This window comes from Malaya genurostris, chromosome 3, assembly GCF_030247185.1.
Source record: "Malaya genurostris strain Urasoe2022 chromosome 3, Malgen_1.1, whole genome shotgun sequence".
Taxonomy (NCBI): Eukaryota; Metazoa; Arthropoda; class Insecta; order Diptera; family Culicidae; genus Malaya; species Malaya genurostris.
Window position 1 is genome coordinate 159,130,865 of NC_080572.1, and position 24,180 is coordinate 159,155,044.

General features: G+C 41.8%; 1 protein-coding gene across 2 annotated transcripts in view; it reads right to left on the reverse strand.

Moving 5' to 3' along the window:
• The window catches only part of LOC131439392 (GTP-binding protein RAD), a 191,218-nt gene that overhangs the window by 138,564 nt on the left and 28,474 nt on the right, over window positions 1–24,180 (reverse strand). For both annotated transcript variants that reach the window (XM_058610337.1, XM_058610335.1), the window contains exon 2: window positions 16,870–17,131. In XM_058610337.1, coding sequence (XP_058466320.1) covers window positions 16,870–17,076 — 207 coding nt within the window. In that variant the 5' untranslated portion in view covers window positions 17,077–17,131. The remainder of the gene's footprint in view (window positions 1–16,869; window positions 17,132–24,180) is intronic.

Genomic DNA, 24,180 nt, shown 5'->3' on the forward strand with positions numbered 1-24,180 from the left:
TCAGGAACCAAGATAGCCAGAATCGGTTTGCTTAGTTGCCTACTGTTAATGGCAATCGATTTGTGTAGTTTTGAGACCAGTTTAGAATTTGTTTTTGTTTTGCCGGTTTTGGTTTTTGTTTTGCCGGTTTAAGTGCCGGTGTACAATATTGAACACACTTAACCCTATAACTCCGGAGACACACACACACGTACACACACACACAAAGCCTCACATACACAGACATTGCAGACAGGATTATCGATGGGCGAAAGTGGAAGACGAAAACCTTTAACAAGGACCTCTTTATTGAGGCACTTCGACCGGACGGCGGCGTCGATAACATCGATGCGACCGAACTGAAAAGAAAAATGGCGATGGCTTGCGACACCACAATGCTGCGAGAACCGGAACCAACGAATAGCCGCCGCCCAGCTTACTGGTGGAACGAGACGCTCAGTACGTTACGAGCTGCTTGCCTCAGAGCCAGGTGGCGGTCCCAGAGAGCAAGGACAGAAACAGATATAGAGGAACGCAAGTCGGTTTTTCGGGAATATTAAGCGTAGCAAATCAAATTGCTACAAGAGACTGTGTCGAGAAGCAGACGCCAATCCCTGGGGGGACGCGTATCGAGTTGTGGTGGCGAAAATCAAGGGTTCATCCACCGTAGATGAAATGTGCACGAACAAATTGAAAGAGATCGTGGAGGGTCTCTTCCCGCAGCACGACCCGACTACTTGGCCACCAACACCGTATGGCGAAGAAGAAGCCGACTCTGCTGATCGGCAAATTTCTAACGAAGAGCTTACACAAGCCGCAAAGCGACTGAAAGCCAAGAAAGCTCCAGGCCCGGATGGGATACCAAACGTGGCGTTGAAAACCGCAGTTCTGGCGTATCCAGACATGTCCCGAACTGTGTTACAGAAGTGCTAGAACAAAGGCAACTTCCCAGACATGTGGAAGATCCAGAAGCTGGTGTTGCTGCCGAAGCAAGGCAAACCACCGGGTAATCCTGCCACGTATAGGCCTATTTACCTGCTGGACACAATTGGGAAACTGCTGGAAAGAATCATTCTCAACCGGTTGATGAAATGCACGGAAGGTGAACGAGGATTGTCGAACATGCAGTTCGGTTTTCGTCAAGGAGTGTCGACGATTGATGCAATACAGTGCTTGAGAGCGCTGAGAAGGCGTCCAAACAGAAGCGAAGAGGTAACCGATACTGCGCCGTGGTCACAGCGGACGTGAAGAATGCTTTCAGCAGTGCCAGCTGGGAGGCCATCGCCACAGCGCTACACCGAATGCGGGTCCCAGATTATGTTTGCCGGATCCTAAGGAGCTATTTCCGCAATAGAATCCTGGTGTACGATACGAACGAAGGACAGAGGTCCAATGAATCGAATCATAAATGTGAGCTGACAGCTCTCAGCTCTTTTGAAAAGAACCGCAGCTCACCAGCTCACTCATTTGCTACCCAGTTCGCCGCATTGCTGAACGAATCTTTGGCTCTTGAAGAGCGAGTTCTAAACGAAAAGAAATGTTTGCACCAAGCTTCGTTATTTCTTCCATACCTGCATATATCCTTCTTTAACGGATAGACATTATCAGAAAAAAATCTTACCCTTTCACGGTGCAAGAAAAACGGGTCACAAAGTTGACCATCAGGTCAATCTAAATGAGCTGATGAGCTAATAAATCGAATCGATTCATTTTGGTGAGCTGATCGGTTCGGAGCTGTTTATCAATATGAGCTGTTTCGCACACCTCTAGAGGTCAGTGCGAGTGACGGCGGGCGTCCCTCAGGGATCCATTCTCGGTCCGACTCTCTGGAACGCTATGTACAATGGGGTCTTGACACAGCAACTTCCCAGGAAAGTGAAAATCGTGGGCTTCGCGGACGACGTATCGTTAACGGTGATGTTCGAGTCTCTCGAAGAAGCTAGCACGATTGAGGGCTAGATGAACGGAGTCAAGCTACAAATAGCTCACCACAAAACGGAAGTGTTGTTGGTGAGCAACTGAAAGTCGATCCAGCGTATCGAGATAGATGTAGGGAGACATGCGATTTCAACTAAGCGAGCTCTGAAACTTCTCGGAGTGATGATCGACAACCGGTTAAACTTTAACTGCCATGTAGACTATGCCTGCGAGAAGTCCGCGAAGGCGATAAATGCAATAAATGTCGGTGACCCGAAAAGCAGCACAAGACGTCTGTTAGCTAGTGTATCTTCGTCAATACTACGGTATGGTGCTCCTGCCTGGGGAATTAGTGATGGGGAGAACCGTTCATTTGAAAAAACCGTTCAGCCACTGTAGCACTTCTCCTATGTAGTGATAGCTTGCCAAACAGGACAAAAATTGACAGGACCATTGTAAGGATTGATGTAGTCAGGCAAAAGTGGGCAAAACCGTGAAATTTGAAAGAACCGCTCAGAACTAGAAAGTTCTATCAAAAGAACTAGTTCTTTTGTTCTTTCGTTCGTTCTCTGTATGTTTTTGCAAATACTATACGAGAGCTTAGGTTTAGCGAGCAAAACAACATAGAAAAAGGTCACTCAAATGGGGTTTCGTAATGTTGCACCTTCATTAGAGAAATACCGTTCTTTAACAAAGAACTATTGATCAATCATTTGAACCGGTCGCGAACGGTTTGCCCATCTCTATGGGAACAGCATTGAAAACGAAGAGGAACCGTGAAAAGCTGAAGAGAGCATTCCGGCTTATGGTCATACGAGTCACGAGCGCCTATAGGACAATATCGTCGGAAGCAGCAAGCGTTCCCAATCTGCATCACCCTGGCGGAGGATATCGACGGAGGATATCGAGCGTAGAACCACCAGAAACGTGCGAACGATGGTTCGAATCGATTCGATGGTGAAGTGGAAGCAGGAGTGGGACAGTACGGTGAAAGGTAGATGGACTCACCGGCTCATTCCACATTTGTCGCCGTGGATGAATAGACAACACGGCGAGGTTAACTTCTACCTAACGCAGTTTCTATCTGACCATGGTTGTTTCCGGAAGTATCTGCATCGGTGTAGTAACGCCGCGTCTCCATTTTGTCCAGAGTGTGAGTATGTTGAAGAAACACCTGAACATGTGATTTTCGATTGTCAGCGGTTTGCGGAAGTACGTAGGGAAATGCCTGCCCTAAGGGTGGATAATATATTCGAGGAAATGTGTCGTGAAGAAGGCACGTGGAATGCAGTAAACAAAGTGGTAACACAGATACTTGCAGATAGTTGCAGCGAATATGGAGAATGGATCAGCGAGTAAGCGTCGGATCGAGAGAACTTCCTTCGTCGGGGAACTCTTCTTCGGTGTAGTCTTGATCCGTCGTCGGATACAAGATGAGTAGACCACGCCATAGCATCGTAAGGATCGTCATGGAACCGGACGTTATCTCCCAACCGCAACCACTGAACCGACCTTGGCATCCTTTCGGTCGGGTCGTATACGGGTATCGAAAACGTCGGTTTCGAGAGAACTTCCAGCGTCGGGGAACTCTCTGTCGCGGTAGGCTGCCACAACACAACACCGACTTGTGTCGTCGAGGCGCCAGCAAACCAGAAGCTATGCTACAACTGGAATTGCCGGACTGACCTCGGCACTCTCTCGTGTGTCTCGTGTGGTCTAACCGGGGGCTCGGTGTCGGGAGAGCCTCTTTCGCCGGGAAACTCTCCGTCGGTGTAGTCTAGATCTTTCATCGGGGATTAGACGAGTAGATCGTGGCGTAGCACCGTGAAGATAGTCGGGGCACCAGTGAACCGGAAGCCATCCTCCAACCGACATCATTGGATCGACCTAGGCATCCTTAAGGTCGGGCCGTGGACGGGTATCGAAAACGTCGGTTTCGGGAGAACTTCCATCGTCGGGGAACTCTCTGTCGGTGTAGGCTAGATCCATCACTGGGGACTAGTCGAATACCGATTCGAGTCGTCGGGGCATCAGCGAACCGGACGCCATGCTCCAACCGGAATCGCGGAGTGTCCCGCGTGGCGTAAAAGGGGAAACTCTCCGTCGGTGTAGGCTAGATCCATCGTCGGGGATCAGTCGAGTAGTTGTAGCAGTCACGTTTGTCATGATTCAAATAAGTCAGCCGCCGCTTGAAATAATTCCCTTCCGTGTAAAAAGTTAAGCATCTCTAATCAGATGAAGAATGAACACCGGCGGCTAATCTACATTTCTTTGCGCATACAAACTTTTTCTCTTCTTTATACAACCGATCGGTCTCACTATATTGCAAAACCAATACGAATGGTTAGGTTTCAGCCTCCGAAGAGTCCTCTTTCGCGTAGTCTTTTCAATGTTCGCCAGATAACGATTTGAACGCAAAAAGGGTATTGGCGCGAGATGGTTGGATGCATAAGATTCGAGAGGGAATGAGCTAACGAATCTTAAAACTATTGTCCAAGAAGTTCGGTTTTCGAAAATACGAATCTTACTTCGGTAAAATTACGTACTTCCGGTTGGCTAAGACTAAAATTCGGCATTCTGAGGGTTTTAGGGAAAAGGTCTAATCCATTTCCATCTAGACCGTGGAAGAGGCTAGAGTGTGTGTTTTTACTTTTGTTCCGCGGTGCGTGTTAGAAGGTATTAAATTCAAACATGAGATGTCTTTAAAAATTGGTAATAGTTCTGTTCTTAGGTGTTGCGTTAATATTAGCAGTAGAAAGTGCGGGAAAAGATCGTGTGCGTTGGAAGGAAATTATAACAAAGGTAATTTACAATGGTGCTATTCAATCACGATACAATAAGCTCACGGCGTCGTGTAGCCGTGCGACGGCTTTTTATTCCCCACTTTAGACGCTCTTCGGCTCGCCGCACCGTTCTTCATCCAGCGACGCGCTCTAGACCCCACGCTCTGGCTTGGAAATTCTGGCAATCTCCGTCAAAATCGCCAGAAGGGCGAAGTTCATCATTTTCCGCCCATCAGAGCCACACGTCACAACCAACCGGTGTGCACGTTTTTTGTTGCTGACAGCAGTTCGGCGTTCCGACACTGTCAGCAGTTACCCACGAAGGACGTCCAGCCGTAAACCCGCTCCGGCGTCAGCATACCGAAACGCCGTCAGCGCAGAATCATCCGTATCGACGCCAGCATCGTCATCATTCGGCGGAGCGTCGCAATACAGGCAGGTAGCAGCGAAGAAAGCTGTAAGTACGCTATAATTAAATCCATGCGCATGGTTAAAAGGGGGTAGCCTAGACACCCACCTAAATGTGAGCTTTAAATCTAGTATTATGGCACCTTAACGAAGATAGCTAGATATCCACCCGCACACAGTTAGGTACCAATTAGTATAGGCAACACCGAGATGGTAACCTAGGTTAGGATTACGAATTGCTAAAGTTAACTTAATAAATATAAATATGTTTCTGTTCTTTCGATAAATGATGTGTATATTATTCAGGAAGATAGCTGCTATAGTTAAACAGATGTTACTGGTTTGAGGAGGTATCTCATGTTTCGCGTCGTGATAATTGTGTAGTTTTTGTGGTTTACTCCGAGTTGGACTACTTGGGAATCTTAGTCCCACCACTCGCGTTTCGGATACGGTTTAGGGTTCTGGGTGGACGATTTCCTCCAGTGATGATACGCGCGAGTTGGTGTTCTTAGGTTATTTGGATAGAGAAACGAATTTCTTGGGTTTTGTTGCGGTATAGTTGATTGTTGAACTGAGTACCTTTCGGATCGGTTGTGTTTGCCAGATCGTTCCACTAAACTCTTTTATAACGACCCGCCCTGAGGCTGGGTTTCTGGTCGGGCAACCCTAGGCACGACAAGTGGTCCTCGAAAGAGGTGGCGCTTAAACCATTTGTTCGGATAGGTGGAGCGATTAGACAGACCGATATTGGTAGCATCGTCGTGCACGCTACATTTTGGCGCCCAACGTGGGGCCACGTTATCTGGAAATCAATGAGATTAGTTTGGTTTTCAAGCTTGGAATTATGTTTATACTTCGGATATATCGATTAGACGCATAATCGTTCTGTTAGATTCAATGTTGTATTTTCTAGAGTAGTAATTGCTGCGAGTAAATATTTGTTGTACGGTAGCTAAAGTGTAATCGTGGATGTTGTGTGTAGTTGTAGGTGTATAGTGTAGGCATATTTAAAATTTTATTGGCGGTAATGGCTTACGAATTTCCCAATGCTTGTCATCTGGTAGATGATGAGGTGAATTATGAGCTGAAAATTCGAGGAAAATATAACGAGACAAGATGGGATTTAGAGACCAAACAATGGTTTTTACAGAAGTTGTTCCTGAAGGATACACTGGTTCGTCGGGATTATTCCATTAGTTTGAGTATCTATCAGGAATACCCCGATATCCTAGAGCGGGTAAGGTGTTTTAAAAAGGAATTAGATCGACGGGTAGATAAAACCATTGTTTCTCGACTCCAACATTACTTACTTCGGGTCGAGAGATGTCAAACCTCCGATCAAAAATCAGTATGGATGCGAAATGAACTCGTTGATTTTATTGAGCTCATCCTAGAAAAATCTCGAGGCAAACGTGTTTCCAGATACCTTGAGAGTCACGTGCTAAATCAGGAAATAAGCGAGCGTTCTTTACTTCATACAGATGATGTTCATGTGCATGAAGAACGTATGCTAGCGCTTGATCAATCCAAAGGAGATTTGGTGTTCGATGATGGTTCACGAGTTAGACAGCAATTGGTAAACCCTATAGCCGAGATAGAAATGAGCATCGCGGTGGTCCAACTAACCAATCAAGGGATTGCAGGAATAAAGAAGGAAGAAATTTCCAGTAACTTAGATGGAGAGTGTGTAACAGATGCATGTTGTTCGTGCTCCCTGGTTGACACCAGTTACTTTGAAAATAAATCTGAGTTAGATTTCGATGAAAAGGGTAATCACGTGTCTGACGATTATCAGTTGCTTGCCAATTCCAACAAACATTCTGAATTAGGCGAGGTTGGGGATGAGAGTTTCGGAAATGCAATAGTTTACCCTAAAGATGGAAGCTCTTTTACTAATCGGTCTCAAACAGTACCTGAAGCCTTAGAGATGAGGAACAAAAGTTGGGAGCGTCTTGACTCTCAAAGGGGATTGATCTCTAAATTTGCTGAATTAAATCTGGTAACATCGATGCTAATTAAAACGGTCTGTAATATCATAAAGATATATTATTTTGTTTTAGTGAAACTTATTTCAAAGTATAGGGAAAGAGCCTTTGTTTCGGATGGACGGGAATGTTGTCGTCCCCGAAACTCACTCACGAAAAGTAGGAATGAGAGAGACTTTTTGATGTATTTATGCAGTTTGCAGATCACGCTAAATATTAGAGGAAAGTCCTTGGGTATTTTTGTTTCCACTTGAGAATACCCAGTTTACCCAGTCTCTTCTCCTTAATGTATATATTTTTTGGATTTTGTTTTTTATAGCTATGTACCCTCTAGTGAGGCAACGATACATCTAAGGATGTGCGAAAATAATTAAAGAAAATTCATGTTTTTTTCGAGCTATGTATCTCTCACTTAGTGAGTAGAGACAAATGCACCATGATGCGCAAGCTCTGGTTGCCTAACATACGTCCAACCATGCGACGTGTACCCCACAACAACATTCATTTACTGGGGACGTGTGGTTGGTTCCGTTCAATTGGAATTCTGGAATGAGAAATCTACCTTATTGTTGGTTACTACTGCGCGTATAGCCTATCCCCCCGACCAGAAATCAGAGCGAGTTCCTGGCGTTAGTCGGAACGATGAGCTATCGATACCAGAAACTCCGAGCCAATGAGGCGTTGAAGAGGAGTACCAGCAATGAGAAGCTTAGCGAGAGTTCAAGATCGGGGATGCTTGAATGATGACCGTATAAGACTCGGATGACCTTCACAAGGTCGATGACGAGCAAACACAAGTCAATCGAGCTGGCAGTAACAACTAATGATAAGGAAAGCTTTCGTATTCCGAAAGAAATCCGCGGGAAAGTTTGAGGACAGGTGGGACTGCCTGTCGGGATTAGTTCGGTATTCTTTTCCGAGACCGAGATAGAAGAGGTGTTGTGCTATTCACAATCACCCCGAAAATTGTAAATATTTTCCCTTTCGGTGTAAATAATGTTAGTGTTTTTACACTACATCGAGTCTTAATTCTAAGTTAGTACCTAGCTCTGTAATTTATTAGATATAGCCTGCTACTTAGAACTAGATATTTATATTATTTATTTATTTATTTTGATATTATTTATACATTTTTTTTGCACAATTATTTATAATGGGATACGCATGATTTTTTTTTTGCATGCTGATTCAGATTTTTTTTTCATATTGCATATTTATTTTTTTATGCTAATTTTTTTTTCATTATATTGCATATTTTATTTTTTTTATATGCTATTTATTTTTTTTTCGGCATGTATATATTTTTTTTTTGCATGCTCGTGATTTTTTTTTCTGTGATATTTTTTTTCATTCTCTTTACACATGTTTTGTGTGCATAGTGTTCTGCATAAAACTTATTTAGTATAGAGATTTATTTTTTTTTGTAGTTTAGTTTGTCTAAATGCTAAATTACTAAATATTTACCCTGATCTATAGTGTTTAAATCCAACACTATTTACATAGGGACAGTCTAATAATCGTTGGGTCACTGTAGCACTGAATTTCTCGTGACCATTATTTTTCCTCTATGTCCGGTTGCTCCTGAAAATCAAATACTCCTATTAGATTCTGTTCAAACACTTACCTGATATTGGAGTAAAACTCTCATTGCCGGTTTCCAAAGGTTTCTTCAAAACCAACTACGTTTCAGGACGTCGACTTCCCCTGATGTATCTCCTCCTATGGATTCCTATAATAAAGTTAAAGAAAAAAATTACTAAAAAACTTGCCGTCTGCTAAATCTACCGTTTCGGGTGATTTATAGACCTATTTCAGATTAATTACCTGTAGAATTTAAGGAATTCAATTCCTTGCAACACAACACGACACCACTTCAATTTACTGTTTACTTTATTTTGACGTTTCGTTTCGTGGCTAGGTTGGTGGTTCATTGTGTGCGTGTAATGTATGAAGCTTTTGGAGCTTTTTTATGGCAGGGTATTATTATGCTTTCTTTATGTTTCATTTTGGCCGAAACAGATTCGGTGTTAGAAACATAATGTAAAGTGGATGCATAGGGTAATGTTTATGTTGGTTCAGTATGTGTGTTCATGTGACCGAAATATATCTCGGTGTAGAAACCGTGCTGAGACAATAGGAATTTTGTTGGGAGATAATTTGGCAGATTTCTCATTGACCGATGCATTTCGGTGTTAGAGTTACTGTCTTGGGTACGTTTATGGGATATTATGTTTGTCGTTTGAAGAGTATTGTCCAGTAAAGGTTCTGGGATTCTCTCGTAGATAAAGCAATGCGGTGAGTTAGAAGAAGGATACCTTTCCAACTTATGATTGGAGTAGTCCGGAGATCTAACAAACCTGTTACAGTTATGTTATAGTGTACTGTCATATGTGTTGTATGGGGAATCGGCTTGATCTAAAATTTTAATATTTTCGATGCAATGCTATAATTTGGGGTTTATGTGTAATAGTGTGATTGAGGGTGAACTGCCAACAGAGTAGCGGACGAAACGTTGAAGATGCTCTATTTCTGTACCGTTGTTTAACCTTAGGACTTCAGTATTTTCTTGTAGGTAGTAGGTTAAGTTCTTAATCGTAATAGTGAATAAGTCTAAGCCTTCACAGTTTTTTTTTTCGGTATGTCTTCAGAGCACTTTCTCAACCAGTTGGGTTCGATATTATTGTTGTTTCCAATTACGAGTACGAAAATTTGGTTTCACTCCTTCAACCAAATTTTCGTAAAATTAGTGGGGGTGTTATGTAGCAGTCACGTTTGTCATGATTCAAATAAGTCAGCCGCCGCTTGAAATAATTCCCTTCCGTGTAAAAAGTTAAGCATCTCTAATCAGATGAAGAATGAACACCGGCGGCTAATCTACATTTCTTTGCGCATACAAACTTTTTCTCTTCTTTATACAACCGATCGGTCTCACTATATTGCAAAACCAATACGAATGGTTAGGTTTCAGCCTCCGAAGAGTCCTCTTTCGCGTAGTCTTTTCAATGTTCGCCAGATAACGATTTGAACGCAAAAAGGGTATTGGCGCGAGATGGTTGGATGCATAAGATTCGAGAGGGAATGAGCTAACGAATCTTAAAACTATTGTCCAAGAAGTTCGGTTTTCGAAAATACGAATCTTACTTCGGTAAAATTACGTACTTCCGGTTGGCTAAGACTAAAATTCGGCATTCTGAGGGTTTTAGGGAAAAGGTCTAATCCATTTCCATCTAGACCGTGGAAGAGGCTAGAGTGTGTGTTTTTACTTTTGTTCCGCGGTGCGTGTTAGAAGGTATTAAATTCAAACATGAGATGTCTTTAAAAATTGGTAATAGTTCTGTTCTTAGGTGTTGCGTTAATATTAGCAGTAGAAAGTGCGGGAAAAGATCGTGTGCGTTGGAAGGAAATTATAACAAAGGTAATTTACAATGGTGCTATTCAATCACGATACAATAAGCTCACGGCGTCGTGTAGCCGTGCGACGGCTTTTTATTCCCCACTTTAGACGCTCTTCGGCTCGCCGCACCGTTCTTCATCCAGCGACGCGCTCTAGACCCCACGCTCTGGCTTGGAAATTCTGGCAATCTCCGTCAAAATCGCCAGAAGGGCGAAGTTCATCATTTTCCGCCCATCAGAGCCACACGTCACAACCAACCGGTGTGCACGTTTTTTGTTGCTGACAGCAGTCCGGCGTTCCGACACTGTCAGCAGTTACCCACGAAGGACGTCCAGCCGTAAACCCGCTCCGGCGTCAGCATACCGAAACGCCGTCAGCGCAGAATCATCCGTATCGACGCCAGCATCGTCATCATTCGGCGGAGCGTCGCAATACAGGCAGGTAGCAGCGAAGAAAGCTGTAAGTACGCTATAATTAAATCCATGCGCATGGTAAAAAGGGGGTAGCCTAGACACCCACCTAAAAGTGAGCTTTAAATCTAGTATTATGGCACCTTAACGAAGATAGCTAGATATCCACCCGCACACAGTTAGGTACCAATTAGTATAGGCAACACCGAGATGGTAACCTAGGTTAGGATTACGAATTGCTAAAGTTAACTTAATAAATATAAATATGTTTCTGTTCTTTCGATAAATGATGTGTATATTATTCAGGAAGATAGCTGCTATAGTTAAACAGATGTTACTGGTTTGAGGAGGTATCTCATGTTTCGCGTCGTGATAATTGTGTAGTTTTTGTGGTTTACTCCGAGTTGGACTACTTGGGAATCTTAGTCCCACCACTCGCGTTTCGGATACGGTTTAGGGTTCTGGGTGGACGATTTCCTCCAGTGATGATACGCGCGAGTTGGTGTTCTTAGGTTATTTGGATAGAGAAACGAATTTCTTGGGTTTTGTTGCGGTATAGTTGATTGTTGAACTGAGTACCTTTCGGATCGGTTGTGTTTGCCAGATCGTTCCACTAAACTCTTTTATAACGACCCGCCCTGAGGCTGGGTTTCTGGTCGGGCAACCCTAGGCACGACAAGTGGTCCTCGAAAGAGGTGGCGCTTAAACCATTTGTTCGGATAGGTGGAGCGATTAGACAGACCGATATTGGTAGCATCGTCGTGCACGCTACATAGTGTGGCGCGACGTAGCGGCATTGGGTCGTCGAGGCTCCAAAGGTGGATCGAGATGGATAAAGAGAGAAACGTAAGAGCTCATTTTCTCAGAAACGAAGAAGTGCATGAGCACAGCCTCCCCGAAGTATTGAGATTCATAAGGTATTTCACCTTGTAAAAAAAACACAGACATTGCTCAACTCGATGAACTGAGTCGAATGGCATATGACACTTGGCCCTCCGGGCTAATTTTTGCTAGTCGGTTTTTCGAGTGATTGCATAACCTTACTTTATGAGATAGGCAAAACCGTAATGATTTAAATAGTCACCATAATTGTCGTTCTCCTCAGACAGCTTCATGTGCGTATTTGTATGAAAAACATTTAATGAATTGATTCAAACGAAAATAAATTCCATTTAATTTTACTAGGATAAATTCGGGTGATCGATATTTTTTCGAAACTATTCAAAAATTATTTTGCGTTCAGAAATAAAATTTGTTCTTGATATTTACATTTAAATAAACAATGCTAGTCCATATGAATGCTATAATTTGGGGTTTATGTGTAATAGTGTGATTGAGGGTGAACTGCCAACAGAGTAGCGGACGAAACGTTGAAGATGCTCTATTTCTGTACCGTTGTTTAACCTTAGGACTTCAGTATTTTCTTGTAGGTAGTAGGTTAAGTTCTTAATCGTAATAGTGAATAAGTCTAAGCCTTCACAGTTTTTTTTTCGGTATGTCTTCAGAGCACTTTCTCAACCAGTTGGGTTCGATATTATTGTTGTTTCCAATTACGAGTACGAAAATTTGGTTTCACTCCTTCAACCAAATTTTCGTAAAATTAGTGGGGGTGTTATGTAGCAGTCACGTTTGTCATGATTCAAATAAGTCAGCCGCCGCTTGAAATAATTCCCTTCCGTGTAAAAAGTTAAGCATCTCTAATCAGATGAAGAATGAACACCGGCGGCTAATCTACATTTCTTTGCGCATACAAACTTTTTCTCTTCTTTATACAACCGATCGGTCTCACTATATTGCAAAACCAATACGAATGGTTAGGTTTCAGCCTCCGAAGAGTCCTCTTTCGCGTAGTCTTTTCAATGTTCGCCAGATAACGATTTGAACGCAAAAAGGGTATTGGCGCGAGATGGTTGGATGCATAAGATTCGAGAGGGAATGAGCTAACGAATCTTAAAACTATTGTCCAAGAAGTTCGGTTTTCGAAAATACGAATCTTACTTCGGTAAAATTACGTACTTCCGGTTGGCTAAGACTAAAATTCGGCATTCTGAGGGTTTTAGGGAAAAGGTCTAATCCATTTCCATCTAGACCGTGGAAGAGGCTAGAGTGTGTGTTTTTACTTTTGTTCCGCGGTGCGTGTTAGAAGGTATTAAATTCAAACATGAGATGTCTTTAAAAATTGGTAATAGTTCTGTTCTTAGGTGTTGCGTTAATATTAGCAGTAGAAAGTGCGGGAAAAGATCGTGTGCGTTGGAAGGAAATTATAACAAAGGTAATTTACAATGGTGCTATTCAATCACGATACAATAAGCTCACGGCGTCGTGTAGCCGTGCGACGGCTTTTTATTCCCCACTTTAGACGCTCTTCGGCTCGCCGCACCGTTCTTCATCTAGCGACGCGCTCTAGACCCCACGCTCTGGCTTGGAAATTCTGGCAATCTCCGTCAAAATCGCCAGAAGGGCGAAGTTCATCATTTTCCGCCCATCAGAGCCACACGTCACAACCAACCGGTGTGCACGTTTTTTGTTGCTGACAGCAGTCCGGCGTTCCGACACTGTCAGCAGTTACCCACGAAGGACGTCCAGCCGTAAACCCGCTCCGGCGTCAGCATACCGAAACGCCGTCAGCGCAGAATCATCCGTATCGACGCCAGCATCGTCATCATTCGGCGGAGCGTCGCAATACAGGCAGGTAGCAGCGAAGAAAGCTGTAAGTACGCTATAATTAAATCCATGCGCATGGTAAAAAGGGGGTAGCCTAGACACCCACCTAAAAGTGAGCTTTAAATCTAGTATTATGGCACCTTAACGAAGATAGCTAGATATCCACCCGCACACAGTTAGGTACCAATTAGTATAGGCAACACCGAGATGGTAACCTAGGTTAGGATTACGAATTGCTAAAGTTAACTTAATAAATATAAATATGTTTCTGTTCTTTCGATAAATGATGTGTATATTATTCAGGAAGATAGCTGCTATAGTTAAACAGATGTTACTGGTTTGAGGAGGTATCTCATGTTTCGCGTCGTGATAATTGTGTAGTTTTTGTGGTTTACTCCGAGTTGGACTACTTGGGAATCTTAGTCCCACCACTCGCGTTTCGGATACGGTTTAGGGTTCTGGGTGGACGATTTCCTCCAGTGATGATACGCGCGAGTTGGTGTTCTTAGGTTATTTGGATAGAGAAACGAATTTCTTGGGTTTTGTTGCGGTATAGTTGATTGTTGAACTGAGTACCTTTCGGATCGGTTGTGTTTGCCAGATCGTTCCACTAAACTCTTTTATAACGACCCGCCCTGAGGCTGGGTTTCTGGTCGGGCAACCCTAGGCACGACAAGTGGTCCTCGAAAGAGGTGGCGCTTAAACCATTTGTTCGGATAGGTGGAGCGATTAGACAGACCGATATTGGTAGCATCGTCGTGCACGCTACATAGTGTGGCGCGACGTAGCGGCATTGGGTCGTCGAGGCTCCAAAGGTGGATCGAGATGGATAAAGAGAGAAACGTAAGAGCTCATTTTCTCAGAAACGAAGAAGTGCATGAGCACAGCCTCCCCGAAGTATTGAGATTCATAAGGTATTTCACCTTGTAAAAAAAACACAGACATTGCTCAACTCGATGAACTGAGTCGAATGGCATATGACACTTGGCCCTCCGGGCTAATTTTTGCTAGTCGGTTTTTCGAGTGATTGCATAACCTTACTTTATGAGATAGGCAAAACCGTAATGATTTAAATAGTCACCATAATTGTCGTTCTCCTCAGACAGCTTCATGTGCGTATTTGTATGAAAAACATTTAATGAATTGATTCAAACGAAAATAAATTCCATTTAATTTTACTAGGATAAATTCGGGTGATCGATATTTTTTCGAAACTATTCAAAAATTATTTTGCGTTCAGAAATAAAATTTGTTCTTGATATTTACATTTAAATAAACAATGCTAGTCCATATGAGATGCCACACCTCCCCGCATACGCTTGGCTGCCAGATGGCTGACTAAACGCTGCCAGCTGGAAAAATATGGCTGGCAGACATTCTGGTGACCGACTCAAACGATACAACCGTATCCACCAGGATTTTTCCACATTGAAATCTTTGAAATTTTCAGCGAAGGTGAGAAGATGAGAACGCTCGGCTAACTTAGATACAGGCGACTTTGTTTTGTGAAATTGGATTTGACAACCGTCACTGAATCAATTTTGGTAGCCGTCTAGTGACCATGGCTGCCCAGGTAGCCAAAACGCCGTGCGGGTCAAGGTGAGACGCCGTATTTATAGAAAAAGTGAGAGAAAAAAGTGCGGGTGCGTAATGCCAGCGACATAACTGGATGTCGTGAATACGAATAAAACTGACACTTTATACTTCCGAATATCAATTAGTTAATCGATGGTGTGAATTGTGCAAGTTTTCTCATTTTTCACTACTAGAATTCGAAACGATACTCCTAAACTAAAGTACAGAATAGTTACATTAAATATTCTGACATTAAACATTCAATAAATATTACAAAATACCCAGTATAGTTCTTTAAGGTAAAATAATGGTGATTCTTTCGAATAATTCTTTGGGTATACACTGTAAAAATTGCACAAAGCTAATCAAATTATCCTAGATTTGCAATACACTGATGGTATTAATGTTCGATTTGCAATTTTTAGCCATTAGAAGGGCTGATTTTACATAATGGTCCCTATTTTTGTCCATTTTTCGTTGTATTTTGCTACAATGCAAAGGATGATGCAATCGATCTTCTCTGAAGGGAAACTTGCTCTGCGACCTGAGCGTTTGAAGCAAAAGGTCTGCTTTCATTGCCGACTGCTCCTCCTGACGACCGAAGTCCAAATTAGAGCATGACCTGAGCGTTTCACGCTTTATACTTGGTTTATTCTTACTGATATTGATGGGAGAACTGCCTCAAAACCGTCGTCCGGGTGCGAAAATGGCAAGCAATCGTGATGAGTTTTCCTCATTATTTCCAAACGTTTTAGAATACTTTGTTTTTCAGTTGTTTATGGTTATCTCGTTAAACATTTTATCACAAATTCCTGATCATATTTGCGATAGCTTGTAGAAAAAAATATGTCGGTGGGGTAAGTACATCAAGAGATATTCGCGAGGAAGTTCTGCCCATTCTTGTACAGGGTAAATTCTGGAAAGGCGCCCCATAGTAAAGTACGTCGTATTCACGACAAAAGGTTTTTTTATATTTTGCAATGTTATTTAATGAACGTTAGATATTTTTATACAAACTTATTATCATTTAAATATGATAAGTATCTAAGAGGAAAACGGGTTAGAAAATTGACATGTGATTGTAATGTTATGCAAACCGCGAAAATGCTAACTTGCTCCTAATCGGGGAAATTTTTTTGCCAATTAAACTACCCTGCATATGAAAACACATGAAAAGAAAGTCCAAATGACTAGAAGAAACCAAGTATGTTTCGCTGTACTATATCTTCGGAAAGAAATTCAACAGAACACACACACTGATCACAAGTCCATTTTTCCCTTTTACTTTGCCGCCGACACTGGTTCGAGATTTTGTTTTTGTCAGTGTCGGCGTCAAAGTAGAAGGGAAAAAAAAAGTCTTGTGATCAGCATATGTGTCGTAATCACGTCATCCAGTTATGTTTCTCACATTACTCACCCACTTTTATCATTAAATTGTTCCTGGTTCCTGAGAATTATGAAACTAAGTATCAGGGAATATGATTTTAAGATTTCATTACAATAAATGAAGATCTTGGAATATGCAGTCTTGGGCCACTGCTCATGAACAGAGAAAAAAAGAAAAAAATCAGCAGCGGCCCTAAAATGAACGTTTTCAGACCGAAAATGGTAAGAAGGCCTCAACACCAAGAAGGCCTCAACACCAAGAAAATCAGTAAAAAAACACCAAGTGAATGTATTGCGTCAAGTGTAGAAACCAACTCTTTCACTGATTCGAATGATTAACATGGTCATGTAACCTAATGTATACTTACAGATCTCGGACCGGTAACTCGAGCACTCTGTGTACGGGTAGCAGGTCTTCGTCTTTTGTTTCCAGGAGTACCATTTTCTGGTGTTCCCCCATCTGACGAAGGGCTCACTATTGTTTCCATACTCGCGCATGCTGGCGCAGATATAGACGAACTACGTTTTTTGTACGGTGGGCGATTATTGGTTGGGGTTTCGTCTGCCATCGCCATTTATTACTAACTACTCTGTATGTACTAATAATTATTGCTTCATACGATCTGGTTGCTGTAAAGATAAAACATGGAAGAAAACAGTCTTATATGCAGATTGAACTTAATATAGAGTTTATTGAAAAATGGCTTTTTGGTCAATGGTTGCTTTATAAAATATTTCTTTGCCTTTGCCTTTAAAGGCCGGTGTTTCGAAACAATATCCCTTTATCTTCAGGGCTAAACGACAAAAAATATTGTTTGTCAGGTAGATTGAATTTTGAATATTTATTCAAAATAGTCGAAAATAAGAACAGTTACTTCCCCCGCACATCAATCTATAAATATTTTGTAACGCAACATCTGACTAAAAAGCTATCTTTTAGTATATTACAAAAAATGGTCGTTCCGTCTTCATGATGCACATAGAGTGATATGTTCTAGCAGTAGGGTATGGTTTTGGCTTATAAAAAGCTATTCAATCACCATGAACTTTTAAATCAAGCACAGTCGGAAACTTCTTACGGCCGAGACGACAGAAACAAATACAATACAGGGTCCGGCACTCGAAGTGTAACCAATTAAAAAGGCCATAAATTCAGTTTGGAAAATTACTTTTACTTAATTCAAAGTACAAAATGTGTAAACATAATACAAAATTCAGAATCAATTCACTTTTGCTCGATATGACCACCTTTTGCCTTGACTTGATGACTTGAGAGAGCGAAGGAGTTGCTTCGTTTGGCCGAATGTGACTTGCAGGTATTTTAGCCCACTCGCGGACAATAACTTTTTTCAGCGCCTCGAGACTGGTGTATCTTTTAGTTCGGACTTTGCTCTCCAAAATGGCCCAAAGAGAATAATCCATTGGATTCGCATCTGGTGAATTCGAGAGCCATTGTGTGGACGTGATGAAGTTCGGAACGTTGTTTTTCAGCCATTCTTGGTTCACTCGAGCTTTGTGAGACGGTGCCGAGTCCTGCTGAAACGTCCATGGTCTGCCACCGAAATGTTTGTCTGCCCACGGCTTCAAAGCTACCTCCAGAATACTTTCCCGATAATATGTCGCATTTACCTTGACGCTAGGCTCGATGAAAACGATTGGAGAGCGCCCATCTGCGGTTACAGCGCCCATCTGCGGTTACAGCGCCCAAACCATTATCTGTTGCGGGTGCTGCCTCCTGGTGGCCAATCGATGACACAAATTCTCGTATGAACGGTCGGTCAAGCAGACCCTATCGTTTTGAGAGTTTACGAATTGCTCAATTGGAAAAATTTTCTCGTCAGAAAATACAATGTTCGGAAATTGACCGCTTTCGGCCAAACGAAGCAACTCCTTCGCTCTCTCAAGTCATCAAGTCAAGGCAAAAGGTGGTCATATCGAGCAAAAGTGAATTGATTCTGAATTTTGTATTATTTTTACACATTTTGTACTTTGAATTAAGTAAAAGTAATTTTCCAAACTGAATTTATGGGCTTTTTAATTGGTTACACTTCGAGTGCCGGACCCTGTACAGTGTAGTGAGCAATTTCGATTTAACAAAGCCTAAGACTTGGCCTACAGCACAAAATTCAATTTGTAGGGGAAAGTGTTATAAAGCTTCCCTGCTGGCCAAAACGCTCCCCTTTCTTTCAAGACTTTTCTACACAAAAGTTTTATCACTAACAGTATCTTTTCCTTAGATCGTTCTGCTAAGCAAGTTTGGCAGTTGTCGTTTGCATGAAAATATGAAAATAACTAAAAATATCATTAGGCAGCTTTTCGATGTAACACAGAAGAAAATATGAATTTTATAGGTGACAGAATTGTACAAACGATACAATTCACGACTACTTATTTTTTCAAATGACGCTTTATTCCACTCGCACAAAATTTTACATGCTCCGATTTCCCTGCTGGCCAAAACGCTCCCCTTTCTTTCAAGACTTTTCTACACAAAAGTTTTATCACTAACAGTATCTTTTCCTTAGATCGTTCTGCTAAGCAAGTTTGGCAGTTGTCGTTTGCATGAAAATATGAAAAAAACTAAAAATATCATTAGGCAGCTTTTCGATGTAACACAGAAGAAAATATGAATTTTATAGGTGACAGAATTGTACAAACGATACAATTCACGACTACTTATTTTTTCAAATGACGCTTTATTCCACTCGCACAAAATTTTACATGCTCCGATTATAATTTGCTCTCGGTTACCAAGCGCCACTGTATGGATTTATATTTATCAATTATTCAATAAACAGATATGAGCTCTGCGGTTCAGTCGATGTGCTTGTGAACTAATGTTTCTCGGTTTAAGTCGCGCTGCATCTATCGATCTTTTGTTTGTTATTTCATTCGAATTCAAGACATCTAATTTTCAATTCACACAATTTTACATGTTCTTGAATATAAATTTGTATGAAATACGACCGACCCTCCATTTATGTGCATTTTATAAGATGTAAAATCACATGATTTTTTCGAACTGTGAATGTTTTGATTCGATTAAACAAGCATTTTAACCGTGTAAAACGTCTAATGGTCGGTTGCTTCTTAATAATTAACTTTCAGCAGTGCTAATGTCTCTACCTGCAGTATAAAAATCTAGAGCAACATTGATTATGCAATTAATTTCTGATGCAAAGAATATCTTCTTTATCTCCTTTTCTTCTATACCGATATTTCAAGAGGCAGGCATATTGCATCATTGTTGTGGGCATACAATTGATTTGTTGTGAGGCATATTATACGGTTGCTGAGGCACAGTATGCCAACGGCAAGCGAAAAAACTGAGAATGTGGTCGTGTTTGAAAATATGTTTGTATCATTCAATTCTCATCACTTCTACCGAAATCATTGAAAATTATGTTCCTTAGACGTATTGCAAAGAAATACATACATTTTCGAAGAAAATATATCAGTACATTTAGAAATATCTCAATGTTTTCTTAAGGGGGTCGTATTATAATACTTTACCCTATTGATTTTAAGCGTTGCAAAGTTAGACCAGCAGCAAATGGAATTGAAATCTTACTTAAAGAACGAATGCATCTAGACGCTAATAATGTAACTGAGATTTAATTCAACAAGGCGTCTACTGTGTGTACATTATGTTTAGACGAGAAAGAGATGAAATTGCATTCGCTTCAGTTAACAACGAGGTGCACAGCGTTGAGTGTGACAATATTCAATACAAAATCCCTATGGTGGACAATGCCATAGATGGTGGACAATGTCATAGACGTACGCGTGCATGATCTTCCCCCGCAGGCCAGCGAAAGGTCGTTCGGGAAAATGTGTCGAAGTACGGTGAAATTATTTGTATCTAACAAAAATGTGGCTCAATCGGCCACGTAAAGCTTGTACGCGAGTAGGCCTGAATAAAATTTTATAAAAAAATATATACCATTCGAATCAGCTCATCAACGTATCGTTTCACTATAAAAATGTAGTTCGTTGTCGATTTTCTGTTCACAAATGAACGAACAATAAATACTATTTTTAGAATTATCATTTATTCTTATTTATGGAACTTTTTTCATAATTCACGTTCGTGAAATGGCCAGTTGTTTTGAAAATCAATGTGAAACTTGCTAATTGAAAATCATGTTTGTTATGTTTCAATAAACATCAATTCAATTCGTGTTAACATTACGTAGTAGTTTCCTTGTATTTCACAATTGTTTTGTCGCTAATTTTATTGTTGCTTTTGTAGTGTGATCGATGCATGAGTTTTTGTATAAGGTGAATAATCGTTTTAAATATAGCAGATGCAACTACATGGGATTTTTTGAAAATAAGTTTCACAATCGATTCTTCATACAAGCATTTAACTATAAACGTAACTTTGTATTTGACTATTTTCTCAGATAGTTTCACAATTTATTTTACAAATTCATATGCTGGTTCGCAAACCTTACCTTACCTAACAGCTATAGGCCTGGGGTGTCCTTTGCTGTATCAAGAATACGTCTCCACATAACTCGGTCCATGGCTGATCGTCGCCAACCACTCAAGGCACGGACGCTTCTGAGATCACTCTCCATTTGGTCGATCCACCTTGCTCGCTGCGCTCCTCTTCTTCTTGTACCAGTCGGATTAGATTCAAGAATCATTTTCACTGGGCTGTCGTCCGACATTCTTATGACATGCCCAGCCCATCGTAGACGTCCGATTTTAGCTGTCCGTACGATAGGTGGTTCTCCTAGCAGCTGTTGCAATTCGTGATTCATACGCCATCTCCTCGTTCCGTCTTCCATCTGCACTCCACCATAGATGGTTTTCAGTACCTTTCTTTCGAAAACACTGAGGGCGCGTTGGTCCTCTGCCAATATAGTCCAGGTCTCGTGGCCATAGAGAACAACCGGTCTAATAAGCGTTTTGTAGATGGTCAATTTCGTGCGGTGGCGTACTTTTCTCGATCGAAGGGTTTTTCTGAGTCCAGTAGCACATCACTCTATCCATCGTTGCTTTGACCAATCGCGTCAGTTTATCCGGGAAACCGTATTCGTGCATGATTTGCCATAGCTCTTCTCGATCGATTGTGTCGTATGCCGCTTTGAAGTCAATGAATAGGTGATGCGTGGGTACGTTGTTTTCACGACACTTCTGGAGTACTTGTCTTATCGCGAATATGTGATCCGTAGTGGCGCGGGCTCCAGTAAATCCCGCTTGGTACGGCCCTACGAATTCCTTAGCTATTGGTGATAGACGACGGCAAAGGATTTGGGAGAGTACCTAGTAGGCGGCGTTGAGCAATGTGATTGCGCGGTAATTGCAACAATCTAGCTTATCGCCATTTTTGTAGACGGGACATACCACTCCATCCATCCATTCCTGCGGTAGAATCTCCTCCTCCCAAATCTTAGAAATCATCCAGTGCAGCGCTCTAGCCAGTGCCTCTGCTCCACGTTTGAACAGCTCGCCTGGTAACTGGTCATTGCCCGCGGCTTTGTTGTTCCTCAGTTTGCCGATCTCCTCACTTTTCTCCATCAGATCAAGTGCTGGGAATCTGTCGTCAGCTGAGCGTGCACCCAGATTGATTCCTGTGTCGTTCTCTGTATCCTGTGCTTCGCCATTCATATGCTCGTCATAGTACTGCTTCCACCTGTCGATCACCTCACGTTCGTTCGTGAGAAGATCACCACTGGTATCTCTGCACATTTCGGCCTGTGGTGTGAAGCCTCTACGTGAGCAGTTCAACTTCTCCTAGAATTTCCGTGTATCATTTGCGTGGTACAGCTGTTCCATCGCTTCGCGATCTTGGTCTTCCTGGTGGCGCTTTTTCCTCCGGAAAACCGTGTTCTGTCTGTTCCGTGCCTGTCTGTATCGTTCCTCGTTCGCTCTAGTGCGGTGCTGCAGCATCCTCGCCCTTGCTGCATTCTTCTCTTCTACCAACTGCTGACATTCGCCGTCAAACCAGTCATTTCCTCGATTCGATAACCTCGTACCTAGTACGGTTGAAACAGTGCTACTCACGGCGGATCTCATATTCCTCCAGCCGTCTTCAAGAGTCGCCGCACCAAGCTGCTCTTCCGTTGGTAGCACTTGCTCCAGTTGTTGCGCGTATTCCTCTGCAATACGAACGCTACGTAGCTACTCGAGATTGAATCCCGGCCTCCCTGTGCGACGAGTGTTGTGCACCGTCGATAGTTTTGAGCGCATCAAACCGCGACAAGGTAGTGGTCAGAATCTATATTGGCACTGCGGTAAGTGCGTACATTGATGACGTCGGAGAAGAATCGCCCGTCGATGAGAACGTGATCGATTTGATTTTCCGTATGTTGATCAGGTGATTACAGAGAGCATGTTCGAATGAATTGTCTGTTGGTTTCAACATTGCGTGAGACATAATCCCACTCGCTGGGAATATGGGCATTGCTCGTAACTTCACGCCCTGCAGTACAAAGTAATTGATGTTGAAACTGACTTTAGAATATTTACTGAACCCAATTTTTTTGTTTCGCTACATATTTGTTTGAAAGTTTTAATTTAATTTGATGAATTAAATAATTTTCGAGACGCAATAATTTTATTTATTTACACGTAATCGAAAGCACTCGATAATTGTTAAAATATACAATGCGAAGCAATATAAATGATTGCACAGCATTCGATTGTAAACATACAATTTGACATTCAATGAAAGCTCTATACAATTGAGGTTTCTATACCCTGTGAAAAATGAACGGCGGCCCTACTGAAAAATGGGTGGCCAACACGTTTCCTGATGAAAACAAAACAATATGTAAAAGCGATTCACATGCAGCATCAAGTGACTATCAGCTGCATGGAACGATTGCGGAACAACTACATTAATTGTAAGCAATTCATATGAAAGGACACTACGTCAAGTTCACGGAACATTTTAACGTCGGATACGTGAGCAATATTCGGTTAAAAAAAAATAATAAAAATAATCCGGACGTCGACGGAAGTTGATTGATTGTCTGAACCGTATTTAATGCATGCGTTTCCTGATGAAAACAAACCAATCTTATTTGCATTTGTAAGTGAGCTGTCAGAGAGCCTAATTACGAAACTATGTCATGAAAGCTTTATAGTGAAAGCTTCAATGTGCCTTTGGGTAGACTTACACACTGCATGTAAACACATTAATATAGGGTATATATTAATGTCAAGTAGGACGGTGAACATTGTATATAAGTAGGGCAGTGTTAATATAATGCATGAAGTGAATTATATATCGATAATGTACTTTGTTAGTATTTAGAGACTTGACGAATTGAATTCGAATAAATTATCTTTTATCTTCAAACCTGTTACCAAAAGCGTTTGGATATCATTTGGTAATTTTCAACAGGTTAAGGGCCCAGTGCTTTACTGGAACAGGTAAATCGAGATTGTTGGGTAAACAATCACTTTCGATTTAGTAGTGGCGCTTCGGTTAGAAGCAACGTTTTGGAAAGAAACGAATAGTTGTAACATCCGGTTAGGATGAACCCAGTGTTGCTGGAGAAACTATATACAGATTGTTTTAGAAATAATCGTTTGTAGTTAGCAGCTGCACTTCAGTTACAAGTGGGATCCAGTAGTTTCGGACGGAAACGAAGATCGACGAACAAAGAAGTTTCGGACAGAAACTGGTAGTCGCAGTATCCGGTTAGGATGAATATAGGTTT